The 17,566-nt window shown below is 40.2% G+C and overlaps 1 protein-coding gene across 2 annotated transcripts in view; it reads right to left on the reverse strand.

Annotated features, from left to right (window-relative positions):
• Window positions 1–453: 453 nt before the first annotated feature.
• Window positions 454–17,566, reverse strand: part of RNLS (renalase, FAD dependent amine oxidase) — a 256,885-nt gene continuing 239,772 nt past the window's right edge. For both annotated transcript variants that reach the window (XM_037047284.1, XM_037047283.1), the window contains exon 7: window positions 454–1,120. In XM_037047284.1, the coding sequence (XP_036903179.1) occupies window positions 968–1,120 (153 nt within the window). In that variant the 3' untranslated portion in view covers window positions 454–967. The remainder of the gene's footprint in view (window positions 1,121–17,566) is intronic.

Genomic DNA, 17,566 nt, shown 5'->3' on the forward strand with positions numbered 1-17,566 from the left:
AACTTCTGGTTCAATGAATTTTTTTGGTTGCATTAAACTCACTCAATCTGACACAGTCTAAATACCACAGCACATACTGGAATGCACATAAGTGTAGCAGCAGCAGCCGTGAGAGATAACAGAAGGTAAAGACCAGTACATTTTCTCTCAGTTTCCATTTAAATTTTATTTGTTGTAATAAGCTTTATTTTTTAAAGTTAAAAAGCACTGTGTGACTTGGAAAATCAAGTTGAATCTAGTTATTTTCTGACAATTTAAAGAGAGGTTACTTCATCAGTCAAGTTGCCCTCTCAGAGATGAGGACATAGATGACCTACAATTCAAGATTATTTAATGACTTGGGAGAAAAAGAAGAAACAAAAATTATTCACAGTTTGGAGGATAGTTGTAGTTCAGCAGGCTGCAAAATTACTGAATCAAGGGCACGCTTGAAGATTAAAAACCAGGCTTTGATAACGATTATTCTTTATTTGAAAGCAAAATTTTCAAAAGAATAATAAAGGTTTGGGAACATGAACTGTTACTGTGATTTCATGTAATTTTTTGAAGGGTCATTTGTTATTCTTAAGCACTAACTTTTGCCCATCAAGAAGTAGTCATGGCAACTCAGAAAGGTGGCAAAAGGTACAAAGTCCAAGGAATGTTTATTCTAGTGTGGGTCGTAACCATCAAAATTTTTAAATCGATTTTACACTCCATAAAAAAATGACAAGTGTAGAACCATTTTTTGGTAATTTCTCTCATCAAAACAGAAAACAAAACAACCAATAACAGAGAATGGTGAAATCCAAAACCCAAAGTACATGTAGAAGAACAGACATTAAATAGACTTATTTGGGTGATCACTTTTTAAGTTATATAAATGTATAATCACTATGTTGTACTCCTGAAACTCATAATATCGTATGTCAGCTGTAATTAAAAAATAAAAGAAATACAAAGAATAAAAATGAAAAGAATACAAATACTAAATATGATTCTTTAAAGCTTCCAGAACACATAAAGCAGAAGCGATGCAGCCGTCAAAGTTGGACTGAGTGAATCCGTCCCCTCCGCACACAAGGAAAGGTTGGAGATGAAGAGTCATTTGGCCAGGATGTTTGACAGCGGCATTTGTAACCTGAAAAAGATTTTTTAAAAATGGGGGGTGCGTTGCAATTAACATTCTGTGCTCCACTGTGCTATCATGTCAGCACCCACCTGGGCAAGGCTTTCCAACCTGGAGAGATCAAGGTGTCTTACAAGGAGCAGGGAAAAGCAAAACCAAGACACAGGTGCTTCCCCCTCATCCAAGTGTTTACACCGATCATTCCTACATGTTTATATTTTCAATTATTTAATAAGATAATCCGAAGGGCGTTGAACTCCAAAATTAGTAACTCATGATTTGCTCAATTAGTTGAAAGTACAGTGGTTTCTTTTTTTTAAGAAGGAGATGACATTCATAGTATCATTCACTGAGTATCAAATCCAGACCATGTGCTATACAAGGCAGGTAGAAAAGAGATTTGAGGGTCGTTTCCTTAAGGAGTTTTCAGTTCAGATGACTGCTGGCACTTCACAGGGACCAAGGGCTAAGAGAGTGAAGAAAGGAAGCCATGGGAGCACACATGAGTGGGCCTCACCCAGGACACGGGGACAGAGGAAGCTTTAAAAGGGAATGGCTTGTCATTTCTGAGTTCTGCTGAGTGAGGAAGGCTTTGCCAAGGAAACTGAGACAGGGCTTTCCATAGAGAAGGAGCAGCGTGAGTAAGTGCCCGCAGCCACTGGACAAGGGAGAAGAAAGTGTGTTTATGATACTGCTGGCCACTGGGTGTGTGTGTGTGTGTGTGTGTGTGTGTGTGTGTGTGTTAGAGGGAGAGGCTGACTGAAGAAAGGGCCATGGCCAAAAGGCAAATAAGAAAGATACAGGGTTTCAAAATTTAAAAATATAAAACGTAAATATAAAAGTCTATTAAAAATGTAGAATTTACTACTTAGGAGTCAGAATCGGGAGATTCAGCCGATGTCTGGAATTTATTTTATTTTATAGAACTGGGTTTATAATTTTTGAAGTGATGAAAAAGGCATAGAAAGATTATTTTCTGGAAAAAATATATCCTCAAAATTAGGATGAATGTTGCTAAGATGCATTCACAGCTGCGAGAATGACCAGGAGGTGGATGTGATTATCTTGGACACTGAGGTTTGGCTGTGAAACACTGAAAAAACCCCAAAATACAAATCACACAAATTTATTATGAAGGCAGTCTCACTTGGGGTTTCTCTCTACACAACTTCAGCGGGCATCACTCATGTAGACAGCAAGTAGCAGGGCTGGCCTCTCTTGTACAACGTTTCCATGAAGAATAATAGGATTTGCTAGTTTAAAAATCACACGGAAAAAGTGAAGAAATGTAATAAGAAATGCTATCTGAATTATGGAGCTGAGGTTTTGGTTCTAGACAGGCTGTTACAATTTTTTGAACCAGAAGAACTTTGCTTAGGTATGCTTTTATTTATATGCCACATTTTACTTTAAAAATAAGGTGGTACAATTATCCCTTTGTTGGGTCTCTAAAGCAATAGACCTTTAAAGACACATGCCATTCTGCTACAAATGTAAAATGCTGAGTATGTCACTTCTCTGGAGGTCACTTGATAACATCACCTATCAGAGACATTACAGATAATCTTTTTAAAAAAATATAGCATACTTTGAATCTGTGTTGAATTGTCCAGGCCATGGACAATTCAACGTAGCTACAGCTTTGTTCTTTTTCCAGCTTTACTGAGGTAGAATTGACAAATAAAAATTGCATATATTTAAGGTGTACAACTTGGTGTTTTGATATGCATAGACATTGTGAAATAATCACCATAATCAAGGTAATTAGCACATCCATCAGCTCACATAGTTACTTTTTTTTGGTGGCACACTTTATGATCTACTTTCTTAGCAGATTTCAAGTATACTATACAGTGTTGTTAATTATAGTTACTTTGTTGCACATTAGATCTGAGGACTGAGTCATCTTGTACAACTGAAAGGATATCCTTGACCAACAGGCCCCAATTTCCACCCCCCAGCAGCTCCTAGCAATCACCATTCTATGCTCTGCTTCTATGAGCTTGACTATTTTAGACTCCACATATAAGTGGGGTCATGCTGTATTGGGCATTTGTCATTCCCCAGCCAATAACCTTGGGATCAGCAGTAAAGATCTGAGTGACTAAAAGAGACAGCACAGAGTACAGGCACTGAAGGACAGACTTGGGCATTCAGTCAGAGCTTTAATACCCCTGCTTCAGATGGAATTTTAACCAGTTGGGTTATCTGATTTGTCAGTGAAAAACTAAGGGAGGAACAGCACTGGTAGGTTCCTATATAAATGAGCAATTTCAGAATGTGACAACTGATAGTCGAGGGCCATTTAGAGAAGGGACAAATAACTTTCTGGGTCTTAAGAGGCCCCAAGAGTGTCGGCTTATTAGTTTTCCCATAATCATTAGTGCCCATGATGATGGTCCCAATATCCAAGAATCAATTCCAATGTGCGTAAAGTATTTATTGTTAGCATTACTTGAATGTTCACTAATACCAAATGCTTTACATGCATACCCCATTAATTCACACAGCAACCCTATGAGGTGGTTTTCATTTTATAGTGAAAAAGCTGAGACTCAGAAAGATTGTTATTTGTCCAGGGACAGATAACTAAAAGGCAAAGAAGCAGGAATTCAAACAGAGCCGGCTGACGCTGGAACTCACCGTCCCAATATTTTCAGAAATAGTTCCATAAATACTGGATTTAAGTGTCCATACTACCCAAAGCAACCTGTAGACTCAGTGCAGTTCCTGTCACAACACCAATGGCATATTTCACAGAAACAGAACAAATAATCTGAAAATTTACATGGAATCACAAAAAACCCCAATAGCCACAGCAATCTTGAGAAAAATGAACAAAGTTGGAGGATTACACTAACCAATATCAAGCTACCACAAGGCTATAGTATTCAAAACAGCATGGTACTGACATAAAAGCAATCATGTAGATCAATGGAACAGAATGGAGAGCCCAGAAATAAAAATGGTCAAGGACCTAATAGGACACTTTTCCAAAGAGGACATATAGATGGTCCATAGACATATGAAAAGATGCTTAAATCACTCATCATCAGAGAAAGGCAAATTAAAACCATAATGGGATATCACCTCACACCTGTCAGAATGGCTATCATAAACAAATCAACAAACAAGAGATGGCAAAGATGTGGAGAAAAGGGAACTCTTGTGCACTGTTGATGAGAAAGCACACTTGCATAGCCACTAAGAAAAACAGTATGGAGGTTCCTCAAAGAATTAAAACTGGAACTGCCTTATGGCCCAGCTACTCCACTTCTGGAAATATATATGAAGAAACCCAAAACACTAATTTGAAACAATATGTGCATCCCTATGTTTATTATGGCATTATTTATAATAAACACATTTTGGAAACAACCTAAGTGCCCATCAATAGATGAGTGGATTGGCCTGGCTGGTGGTAGCTCAGTGGATTGAGCGCGGGCCTGCAAACCAAAGGATTGTGGTTTGATTCCCAGTCAGGGCACATGCCTGGGTTGCAGGCCAGTTCTCAGTGGGGGACACATGATAGGCAACCACGCATTGATGTTTCTCTCTCTCTCCTTCTCTTCCCCTCTAAAGGTAAATAAATAAAATCTAAAAAAAATAGCCCTGGCTGGTGTAGCTCAGTGGATTGAGCACAGGCCTGCGAACCAGAGGATCGCGGTTTGATTCCCAGTCAGGGCACATGCCTGGGTTGCAGGCCAATTCCCTGCAGGCCAACTCCCTGCAGGGGACGCATGAAAGGCAACCATACATTGACGTTTCTCTCCCTCTCTCCTTCCCCTCTAAAGATAAATAAATAAAAATAAAATCTTTAAAAAAATAAAAAATAAATTATATATTAAAAAAATCTAAAAAAATAGATGAGTGGATAAAAAAAGTGTGGTACTTATACAATGGAATATTACTTGACCATAAAAAAGAATGAATTTTACCATTTGCAACAGCATGGATGGACCTAAATGGACTTGAAGAGATGGACCTATGCATCCTTTCCAACTGGCTGTTTCTGAGTTACATCCTTTTATAATTGGTGATATAAGGCAGTAAAATAAGGCAGTCAGAGAAAGACAAATACCATATGATTTCAGTCATATGTAGAATATGAAGAACAAAATACATAAACAAATGTGAAACAGACTCATAGACACGGAGAATGTACTGATAGTTGTCAGTGGGAAGGGGGGTTGGAGGGCTGGGTGTAAAAAATGAAGACTGAGAAGTACAGAATAGTTATTACAAAATAGTCATAGTGATATAAAATACAGCATAAAAATATAGTCAATATTATAATAACTATGTCTGGTGCCAGGTGGGTACTGGAAATACTGGGAAAACACTCTATAGGGTATATGATTATCTAACCACTATGTTGTGTATCTGAAACTAATGCAAAATAGCATTGAATGTAAAGTGTAATTGAAAATTTTTTTTAAAGACTTGATTTAAGTAAAACAAAACAGAAATGTTACATAGTGTGACAGTATAATTTATAAAAAATATGGATTTGGTCATTCTGATTACCATAATACATTTTTCATATATATCTGGTCTTTGCCCACAATTCCTGACTCACAGCTCCTGAAACTCTTGAAATTTCTTAAGTTTGAGAGTGATAAAATTACTTCTTGTTATGTTAATGAGGGGACTTTTGGAAAGTCAAAAAATTAAGAATGGGGGCTGGTCTCTAGTGGAGCCAACCCTGTAATTAGAGGGTTGCTATTTTCAGTCCTATCCTACAGGCCACCTCCAGGGAGGAGAGAGGGGCTGAAGATGGAGTTCCATCATTAATGGTCAAGGATTTAGTCAATCTTGCCTATGTAATGGAGCCTTACAAAAACCCAGAAGAACAGGGTTCAGAAAACTTCTGGGTTGGTGAACACACGGAGGTACCAGGAGAGCAGTGTGTCCGGAGAGACCGCAGAGGGTCTGTGTCCCTTCCTACATACTTGCCCTGTGCCCTGCTTCCAATTGGCTGTTCCTGAGTTATATCCTTTTGTAATCAGTGATCTAATGAGTAACACGTTTCTCTGAATTCTGTGAGCCACGCTAGCAAGTGAATGGAACCCGAGGAGGAGGATCATGGGAACCTTTAAATTAGCCAGTGGGTCTGAAGCACAGATAACACCTGGGTTTGTGATGATCTTCTGAAGTGGTGGGAGGTGGGCAGTCTTGTAGGAGTGAACCCTAACCTGTAGAGTCTGCTGCTATCTCCAGGTAGACTGTCAGAATTGAGTTGAATTCTTGGACACATGCTGGTGTCTGAGAATTGTTTGTTGGTTTTGGGGGCCCTTCCTCAACATTAGACTCAGTACCAGGATCTATTTAGGCAGTCACACAGTTTTATGCATCTGAAAGATATATATAAATAAAATAACTAATTCATATATACATATACACACACATACACACAACACATATACACACGTCTATATATATGTAATTTTTAAAAATATTTTATTTATTTATCCTTAGAGGGGAAGGGAAGGAGAGAAGGAGAGAAACATCAATGTATGGTTGCCTCTCTGAGTCCCCTGCTGGGAAAAGGCCTGCAACCCAGGCATGTGCCCTGACTGGGAATCGAACCACGATTGCGTGGTTCACAGGCCCGCGCTCAGTCCACTGAGCTACACCAGCCAGGGCTATATGTAATTTTTAAAACAAGAAAAATGTTCGATAGTCACTTAGCTTCATGCATCTGGAAAATTTACATAAATGGGATAACTCATTCATATCCATTCCTGCATATAGATGTATATGTGTCTATGTATAATTTATGCACACATACAAATCTTCATTTGTGATAAAGTTTTCATACATTCCAGCTGATATCCCTGAATAGATAAGCCGTGGCACTATTAAACATTACACAGTGTTAAGGAGGAGGGAGTTTAAGGGGAAAAGTTCTGCCCGGGGTGAGCTGATCATGTATCGGTGCCGTGTAATTTCATTTGATGGGTGGTAAATGCCAGATGCCAGATCACATGACTGGAAAACTGGGCGACTGATTAGCTCGTCTGCCATTTAATGAAATCAATCTCGCTGCATTTGGACGGAGTCATCCATTTTGCAATTACCCAGTGAGGAAAGTAAGAAAACACGAAGTGCGTGTGGGCGAGTTCCTCCACCCAAGTGTGGTAGCGAGTCCTGCATGGGAGCAGCTTGGAACTGTCAAAGCCACAAGTTCTCACAATAACAGAGCCTTTGGCTGTGCTTCCAGCCACAGTGAGGAACCACAGCTCAAGGACTGTGTTTAAAAGCGATGTCGGGGATGAAACAACCCCCTGGCAGCTCGGGTTGCTTCGGCTGACACGTGTATCAGGGCTGGATAAAGAGAGCTCCCGCTGCAGATGCAAGTGCTGCGGGGTCGCTAATGTGGTATTTCCATCAACGTAGGTGATGCTTGAACTGAACATAAAACCTCATAGCAGAAACAGTTTTATTTCTAAGCTATTTAAACGCATGTGAATGCATTTTGTAACTTCTCTCCACCTGCAGGACAAAATGCAAACTCCTTGGCCCCATATGGAAAGACCTTTCATAACCAGATCTCGCTTCCATTCAAGCCTCATCTTTTGCCACTTCACTCGTGTGTCCTATCTATATTCAAACTGAGGTTCTTCAGACACATCCTTCTTTGTTGCTCTTCTGTGACTTTGAACAAGCCATTTGGCTTGTATTGTTCCCTTTCTTTTTTGCCAAGTAAATGGCTCATTCTTTGAGAACCAGTACACATGTCACCTGCTCTGAGGTCTTCTTGCTCTTCCAGGCAGGCTAGGTGCCTTTTCAGCATGTTATTTGTATCTCTTATGTGACTTGCTATTTTGCACTGTAATTATGTCCACGCCTGTCTTCCTTCCTAGGAAGACATGCTCCTAAGAGTAGGGACTGTGATGCACTAAAGTTTGTACATAGGCTGAGAATGTGGCTAGCCCCTATTAAGTGTACAACAAATGTTTATTGAGTCAAAAAAAGACAAAATATTTTATGTAAGGTTGATCAAATAAAGGTTTTTACAGAAAACCATTTACACAAGAAGTGTTATTAAGACATTCCCCTAGAGCTGGTAGAAGCTTAAATGAGAGACAGATCATATTGATAAGGCTCTCAATAACGGTGAATGGAGGGCTGTCTCCTTGTCTCTGATCGTGAGTTGCTTTATGTGAAAAATCTCATAATGTCATGTTTTAAGCAGAGCCACATAAACTTGCTGATTCTGTAGGTCAGAAATGGTAAAATATTATCAATTTTATATGATTTAACTAAATAGTTTTTTGTGTCATAGTTATTAATTATAAAATTTCACCTCAAAAAAGTTCCTTTGGTGTAAGGATGAAATTAAAGATGAAAAAAAGAATGCAGACAAGCAGGGGAATGGGTATTTCCATACAGGATAGTTGATAATTAGCAAAAAAAAAAAAGATCAGTGGCACACACAACAATGGGCAGTCTTCCATTGATACCTACACTGACACAGAAGATCGCCTTGGACTGTCAGACATCTATTCGTATGGACCAATCTTACTGGGTTGGTCTATGGAAGGGCTGTATTTTAGTCTGATCACTTTGACTTGGCCATCTAGCCCATGATTTGGATACTTAAAACCAACCTTTCTGAAATAGGGCACTAAGCGATGTTCAAGTGGGTAAGGCAAGAATTAAGGTCTCATAAATTCTAATCCTAGACATGCAGTTCACAATCAGGTCCTTAAGGCTGCATCTCGGCACTTGTTATGAATGTAAATTATACTGCATTTCACTGAGTCCAAGTCACCGTCAGCTGGAAGAGGGGCCAATATTTTATGCACCAGAGAGAGAAAAAAATGATGTCAGCATGACATAAAGCTTTATTTTATACTTACGAGTTGTTCTTTTGAGCTTATTTACATGTAGAGCTTTTGGAAACAAAAAGGAAATAAAAGAATAATACATTGGTTAAGCTTTTTCAAAAACTCCTTCACATTCAGAGTCTGATGTCCCCAGAGCACTCTCTGTCTCCAGGTCATTGGTGCCCACGCTCTCCCCCACGCAGTCTGCCCTCTTTGCCGCCTGCAACACTGGTAAGGGGCATTTCTTACAGGTGTGTTCCACTGAATTATCCTTTCTGGGGGGGTTTTCTGAGCCACTGACACTTGTTCTGTAAGTTCTGATTGTGTACTTTTTCTTCCGCTAAGTCCCAGTGGATAGAAAATTTCCGCAGGGACTCACATTCTTTTCTCCACAAATAATCTGTTAATTTAAATATCATGAGGTTTCAGTGGGCCCCCTGTTAGACCACGAGAAATAACTCAATTCAGGAGTGTGAAAAAATGACATTCTGACTGTCTCCTGGTACATACCAACTGGGTGGCATCTTCCAGTTGATGAAATATAGCAAGTATTAAATAGGGTTAGGAGAGAAGCATGGTGAATCCTTTATAGTAAATACATAACAAATAAAAAGATGATGAATGGCCAGATCTTTCAAGGAGGGCGTTTTCTGGTAATAGCCTAAGGTGTCAGGACTCCTAACATCTTCAGGATTGCTGGTTTAAACCTTCCATTTTCTCAGTTCAACCAAATGAACAGCCTCAGGTGAGGCTGACAGAGATAGACTGGTTATCAGAGAATCAATTTGTTCATTTACAAAGGTAAATGTACCGATTCCAGAACGAAGTCTGGTTGCTTTCCCAGACCATTCATCTTAGTAGGCAAATTCCCTCAACTGTGTCACAGATTATAGGGGTGACACACATCGGCAACTCCCAAAGACACCACTGATCAGTTGTGGCATTCTTTCCCACTGAGCCCAGAAGTGGCCTCAGCACCCTGCCCACTTCATTACATCAGGCAGACACTACCAGTCAATTGGAGTTGGCACCTGAGAGAAATCCTATATAGCAATCCTGGATGAGAAGATTGCAGAGCAAACACATAATTAGAAATAAGGGAATTAAGTATTCTTTACTGTTTTTTTTCTTTTTTTCCCATTAAGCCAGGATAGTCTGATGCATTGCCTTTCTCCAAACCAGAGACATGTCAATGCAGAGAATTAGGATCACATCAGGAGCCATTTTCTCTAGCTGATGCTGGAGGCCGGAATCCAATTCCTTCTAATAACCTTCTGACGCTCTCTCCCCAGATCACTGCCCTTCCATACGTCACACCAGGGCTTTGACTGCAGTGTGAAAATAAAATACAGGTATTTTGGCTACAAAATTATACACTAAAAATATCAGAGTTTGTGGGGAAAATAGAGTTGGGGAGATGACTTAAATCTTATGGAAATTTGAACCAAGCTGAACTAAAACAATAAACATCGTAGTAAAGTGAATAGCACAGCCTCTGCACCTAGCTACAGGGTCCACCCTTTGCAGCCTAACCTCTGGGGCCTGTCCTTTCTCCTTTGAGATGGAGGTCCTGGGAGACAGTTGCTTCTAGAAGTGACTGTTTTGAGCTAAATTAAAAATATGATCTAGCATGTAGCCTTCTTCATCAATCTGTCATTTTAGTAAAGGGAAAATATCTGTGGTTTTTTCACCAGCGCTTGCGTCTTTGCTGACAAAGTTAACACTATGGAAAACCCCGCAGTTTTTCAGGCCATTGAAACAGCCCCTATTTGCACTTAGGAAAGACACCTCTGGTCACTTTTTTGTGACTCTGGTCACAGAAAAACCTGATCACTTTCAGGTTTTTTATTTTCCTTCGGAGCTTCTGATTTACCAAGGCTTTACCTTTCTTGTGAGAAAACTTAACCCGATCACCTGAAAACATAAACATGTATGAAACCAACATGATTCCTCTGTAATACTGATCTATTTCTCAATTGCATTTGGGATAATTCTATTAAAAAACCCCGAAGTTGTGGTAAAAGACGGTAGGTATCTCTACTGCTTTTTTTATGTCCTGTGCCATACCCAAGGGTCACTTTAATTACCTGGAGTGTGCCCGAGTCCTGACAGCGGACAGAGCTGTCCAAGCCATCACTTGGGCTGTTGAGACTCACACAGCATCCTTTTTTAAAAAAAATTAGTTAAAAAAATCAATTTCAATGTCTGAGGGTGACTCTCTAAATTGTCCCTGCATTCCAGGGAAATCTTCTTGCCTGTTAGTTGCCCACTAACTTGACCGGGGCAAACTCTGAGTAATGACCTCCCCGCCCTGGCATTTCCCTGCCCACGGTACCGGTGAGGTGCTCACCACATGGGCGGCATAAATGGCCGAGAAGACTGCGATGCTACGGAGCTGAATCACACGTTTCCTCTCTGCATCTACTCTGCTGCCAGTGTAAACCTGAACCCTTGCCATGGAACATAAACAGCAAAATGGAATATTTGGTTAACTTATTCTTTTATAGCCTTTATGCAAAGCGCAAAGGAAGTGGTTCCCAAAAGCCAATCTATGGCAAGAACAGAAAAAAAATAAAGAGAATTATGTACTATTTTCATCAGGCTAAATGTATTGTATTTATACATTTGTTATGATGTTATATCTTTATTATTTTTGGTTATCTTTTTCAATAAATTCTTATAAATGTGTTTGTGCTTTTTAAATTCTTAACTGCAGAATAGAAAGATAACAATATTATATCAGTTCCCAAAACAGTTAGGGGGACTTTGCTGGTCCGTGAAATAAAAACGCTTTGAACCGCTGCACTGAGGCAAGGCCCTCACATGGCTCACAGCAGTCTTTGTCAGCTGTAAAACAGGGTGGGCAGGGTGACCGCGGTTGACTTCAAAACCCATCAGTAATCTTGGGTGACACTGGATAATCTTAGTTTGGACTTAGTGAGGAGATGAGTATTTTAAAAAAAATTTATGCATTGATTGATTTTAGAGAGGGGGAGAGGGAGAGAGGGAGAGAGATTGATTTATGGTTCCACTTATTGATGCCCTCATTGGTTGATTCCTGCAACGTTGGTGGGTCAGGATGATGCTCTAACCAACTGAACTACCTGCCAGGGCTGGGATGAGTGATTTTTAAAAGTGGAATAAAATCTTGTGCAAAACTTACTGCCTAGAAATGTGCGCAACCTCCCTCCTGTGAAAATATTAATTTAGACAGAACCAGAATCTGGGATAACACAATTTTTCTTTGTTTACATGTGGCTAAACATTCAGGTAGTAATCATAAAAGGTGTGGCAAAAAATAGGAATTTGGGGGAAAAGGTTTTATTAAATGTGGAATAAATACCTATCTTCAAATTCATGTACCTAGAGGGAAAATGTGGTTTGTACTGATTCTCTGCATACATCTCATCCTTATCATATTCCCAAGCATCTATCATATTGCCTGTTTTCAAAGACAGGGAGAAATGTAAACAAATGAAGGAGAAACCAAAACATATGCTGATACCCACTAGTCCAGGCACTTGGAAAAAAGATGGGACTACAACTGATGATTGAACAAAGATGATGTGGTATATATAATGGAATACTACTCAACCCTAAAAAAGATGAAACACTGCCATTAGTGACAACACGGATGGATCTTGAAATAAGTCAGATACAAAAGTCAAGAACCATAGGACTTCACTCACACATGGGGTATAAAACTCAAAGTAACAAATGAACAAATGAGAAAACAAACAAAAACTCATAGATACAAAAAACAGTATGGTGGTTTTGAGGGAAAGGAGTAGGGGAGGTAGAAAATGGTAAAGGGGGTCAAATGAACAATAAAAGGAGACGTGACTTTGAGGGGTGAACACACAGTACAACCATACAGATGATGCATTATAGAATTGCACACTTGAAACCTGTATAATTTTATTAACCAATGTCACCCCAATAATCTTAATAAAATTTTTAAACAACTAGAAAAGAAAACGATGGGACTTCACTATTGTATCAATGGTGAAATATACTATTGATCCCTAAGCAAATTTCTATGATACAGGAAAGAAAGATCTAACAAATGAAAGTTGAATATAGACTTTTTTGAGAGCACAGAATGTTTTCTGTTGGTTAAATTAAAAATGTAATGTTTCCGCTCCTTTCTTTTCTTTTTTAAAAGTCCCTAATGGGTTTGATGCAAATGCAATAAAATATTGCAGATTCCTCTACACTTAACCCACCAAATTGCATGTGGTAAGAGAGAGTGGTGTTTAAGAGCCTTTATGGGAAAGCTATGAGGCAGTGGCTGACTCATTTTTGTGTTCCCACTATTTGTTACTCCCTAATATATGGTTAATGTGGAATAAACGTTTGCCCACAGAATGTATGCCTACAGGACGAAACAACAACATAAACGCAAATTTTTGAAAGTTTTAAATTCTCAGTGTTCAAATGGTCTTTACTGTAGTGGATTTTTTTTTCCTTCTACGAAAATAATTTACTTTGGTTTCTCANTGAAAGTTGAATATAGACTTTTTTTGAGAGCACAGAATGTTTTCTGTTGGCTAAATTAAAAATGTAATGTTTCCGCTCCTTTCTTTTCTTTTTTAAAAGTCCCTAATGGGTTTGATGCAAATGCAATAAAATATTGCAGATTCCTCTACACTTAACCCACCAAATTGCATGTGGTAAGAGAGAGCCGGTGTTTAAGAGCCTTTATGGGAAAGCTATGAGGCAGTGGCTGACTCATTTTTGTGTTCCCACTATTTGTTACTCCCTAATATATGGTTAATGTGGAATAAATGTTTGCCCACAGAATGTATGCCTACAGGACAAAACAACAACATAAACGCAAATTTTTGAAAGTTTTAAATTCTCAGTGTTCAAATGGTCTTTACTGTAGTGGATTTTTTTTTTCCTTCTACGAAAATAATTTACTTTGGTTTCTCAGTCTCTGCATTTTTCTTTTTCTTTCTGAATTGCCAAGTTATTAGCCTCCTCTTATTTTAACACAGGTGACACCTCGCCGTTCTACCCCGATTCCTGGGCAGAGGCACTGCCCAGGAGACAACTGCCGGTGCATTCTGGTACCCGCACCCCTTGCTCTGACACTTACACCGTGGCCCCTGGCAAGCTGGATTCTCTGCCGGCTGCTCCTGTTTTGTAGCCTGCAGGCAAAAGCACCAGGAATATTTGAATCACCCTGAATTTCAAATAGGAGGTGAAGATAGATTCTTAGGTAATTAACCCTTGTTTCATAAAAATACCTTGAAAGGAATATAAAATATAACTAGACAGGTGTGCACATGTGTCTATATGTACGCGTATGTATGAAAGGATATACAGATGTTTGCCTTTATTCCCAAGGACCGGGAGACCATGGCGACACAACCCATGCTATCTCCACAGCTGAGGGCAAAGCTGCAGTACACCTGCATGGGTGAACAGTCTAAATAATCCTCTGAATACTTTTTCTCTGGGAGATGGCAAATATAATCTTAAAAGCTATTGGTGTCAGAGAGAAACAAAAATTGGGGGGTGATCTAAGCAATTTGTGATGTCTCTATCTTTTTAAAATTATTTCTTAAAAGAGTCAACTCTCAATGCTTTGATTTTTGTGGCACAGCCAGAAATCATATACAGATGAAATATATTTGTTATATTGTTAGAAACAGTGATGATAAGGATTATTTATTAACCATACGTTGCATATTAGTGAAGATAAGTGAGATCCAGATCAATAATGATAAATTGGGGGTGTTGACTTTACATTGGAAATATTTTTAGGTATATTTCCTTTAAAATATTGTACCTCTTTGGGCCCCTGGTGTTTGAGATTGTCAGCCCTCTATTGTGTTATATTTTAGTGCTGAATGTTCATAAAACGCTTTATCAACACATGGGTGTTTTCCTGCAGAGATGATACATTTTTACTTTTATTTTTATTTGTTATCTTTTCCCCCATTTTTAATTAGTTCTTATATTTTATAAGAACTAATCTCATCTTGCCTCTGTTCTGCTCTTCTCTCCAGTGTTCTATTATATTTAATGGTGATTTCATAAGCTCTCTTCTTTGTTGTGCATTAGGGAAAGGTTTGCTTGTGTTGTGGGTTCCTGGCTCCAGACAGAGCTCTGTCTCTGATACTACAAAGCGCTGCTATAAAATCACTATTGGTTGGAACACCCTAGGTGTGAAGAGAGTGATGTGGTTTGGTCAATTCTCAGTGGAGCTTTTCACGTTATTGGTATTTGTCTATTCAATTTGAATAAACCATTGGGTAGATGCAGGCAGAACGTGCCACAAATCATTTATATGATCCATGCAGCAGCTTTAGTGGGCTCAAACTGCTAAGGACATACTTTGCTGAAAGCGTATATTCAGTTGCTGAAGTCTACACTGAATCCATTTAGATCTAGTCTATCTTTTAACGTCCTGAAAACACGGGAGCAGTCTGTTTTGATGAGGATTTGTTCCGAACAGGCACACAATAAAGAAAGAAATACTGTTTCCTCTAGTACCACTGCAGTAATAATGGACAAAACAAGTGGCATTACATTACTCTGTAGAGTTTTTAATTTAGTAGAAAATCGTTCTGTCCTTCAGCAAGTTTTACTATACTTATTCATTAACCCTTCAAATACTCGTTGTGCTCCCAGTATTTGCTGAGCACTGTGTAAGGTGTCACAGTACAGAGAGCAGCTCCTAGGAATAAGGTGATTTAACACACTGGAGTCCTTTTGTTTTCATCTAAATGTAAATGTTGCACCACACTCTCTCAACAAATCCAAGTGTCTGGGATCCTAGGATGCAGACGGCAAAAATGCTTTTGATCGTGAGTCTAGAGATAAACCTGAAATCATCTTTCCTACTCAGCTGAGTCTAATCACGCCTTCTCCCCATTTAGGTTAATAGCTGCTTAATTTCCCGCTAATTCAGCCTTTCGTCATCCCTTCTCCCATTCTCTCTCCCTTCCTCTTCCTGACTGACGACCCAGAAACATGGCTGTTTCTTTATGGTTCTCATTCACATTGAAGGAATGTAATAGCTTTTTGTTTCAGCTGTGCCATTACGGCAGCAAGACTGTAACCATTATGATCTTTGTTTCAGAAAGAACCTTCTTTCTACTTCTAACACTGTGAAAATAAAAGGGTCAATGTGTATGCTCCTCGGAGAGAAAATAATGGAGGATAAAAACGAGTGGTTTAAGTCAGTTTAACTGAGGAATAATTTATATACATCAAAATTTACTCTTGTGTGTGCTGTTCCAAAACTTTTGACACAGTGTAACAGAGAGGCCTGACTAGGTCTCTGGGGTGAACCCTGATCCAGCACGAGAGGCTGCTCTCCCTGGAGAAGGGAGGGGTCGTAGAAAACCCCAGGGTGGTTGATTGAAGCTGCAGTGGGGGCGTGAAAGACCCCCTTACCCCTGGGTAGGGTCAACACCTAACATGGCTCTTGATACGGCTGGCACAGAGCACGCGGGTTGAAAGGTCACAATACACGTTTGTCGTGAAGGTGAGCATGGCAATGCCCCACCCCAGGCAGAGAAGCTGTGCCCCTGTGGGTGGCTACAAACCCTCCTACCCACTTCTGGATCACAGTGGCAGGAGGAGGGGCAGAGACACTGTGGGCTGACAAGCTTGGTGGATGCCAGCCATTGACATTTTCACCTTGGATTTGGGGGTGAAAGATTTAAAATGGAGGGCATGTGGAAATTGCTCTTTTTGTGTTCCCCTCCCCATGCCTGGCTGGGGGGCCTGGAGTGTTCATGGGACCGATGGATGCTGGCCCTGCTGCGGCTCTCCCTTGCCCTGATAGCATGATTGGGAGCAGCCCCGGTAAGACATGCACCTCGCCCGTGGCAACCCTCAGGACGCTTTGGCCCTGCAGTGCTCGGCACGGCCCAGACCTCTTCCAGTCTCTTTCTCTGAGAGCAGTGCACCGATGTGCAGGCAGAGGACTTTTGCTGGCTCCACGAGTGTGAGCAGCCTTGGGTGCCAGTGCCCTGTGGATGGAGCCCCTCTAACAACCAGCTGCAGTGATCTGGCAGCACCCTCAGCCTGGGAAAGGGAGAAAGCTGCAGCAGGCCAGTACAGATGCCTGCCCCACAAGTTTGCATGAGAGAGAGAAAGAGAGAGCGGGGAGGGGAGGGAGAGAGAGGGAGAGCATGCCTGGGGCTAGAGAGATGTAGCAGCCTTGGACTTCCAAAAAACCGATAAAAATGGAGTGGGGTCTCTGGGCATGGATTTGGATTTGACTCTTTTGGGGAACAAGGGGATTTGTGCATTTTGCAGAAGAGAATGGCTTGGACCAGGGGACCCCCCACCTCTGCCAAACTGGGCAGCCTGTTATTAAAAAACCTTTTTCCTCCCCCACCAAGTAATTGTGTTATGTTTGAGTATGATGGCAGGTGGCTGAATCCCACTTTATCCAGTAACTAAAGTACATGGTTGTGTTTACTACCACTATAAACAATCAGCATTTCCATCAACATTCCCCTTGCCCCTTTGTAATTAATTCTCTTGCCCCAGTCAACAGCTCCTGGCAACCACTGATCAGTTTTCTGTCCCTATAGATTTTTTCAGTTCTAGGAAGCCATACAAATAGAACAATACACTAGGTAGTCGTTGAGTCTGGCTT

The sequence above is a fragment of the Sturnira hondurensis genome, unplaced genomic scaffold, assembly GCF_014824575.4.
Source record: "Sturnira hondurensis isolate 20B ecotype Veracruz unplaced genomic scaffold, ASM1482457v3 Scaffold0005563, whole genome shotgun sequence".
NCBI classification, from domain to species: domain Eukaryota; kingdom Metazoa; phylum Chordata; class Mammalia; order Chiroptera; family Phyllostomidae; genus Sturnira; species Sturnira hondurensis.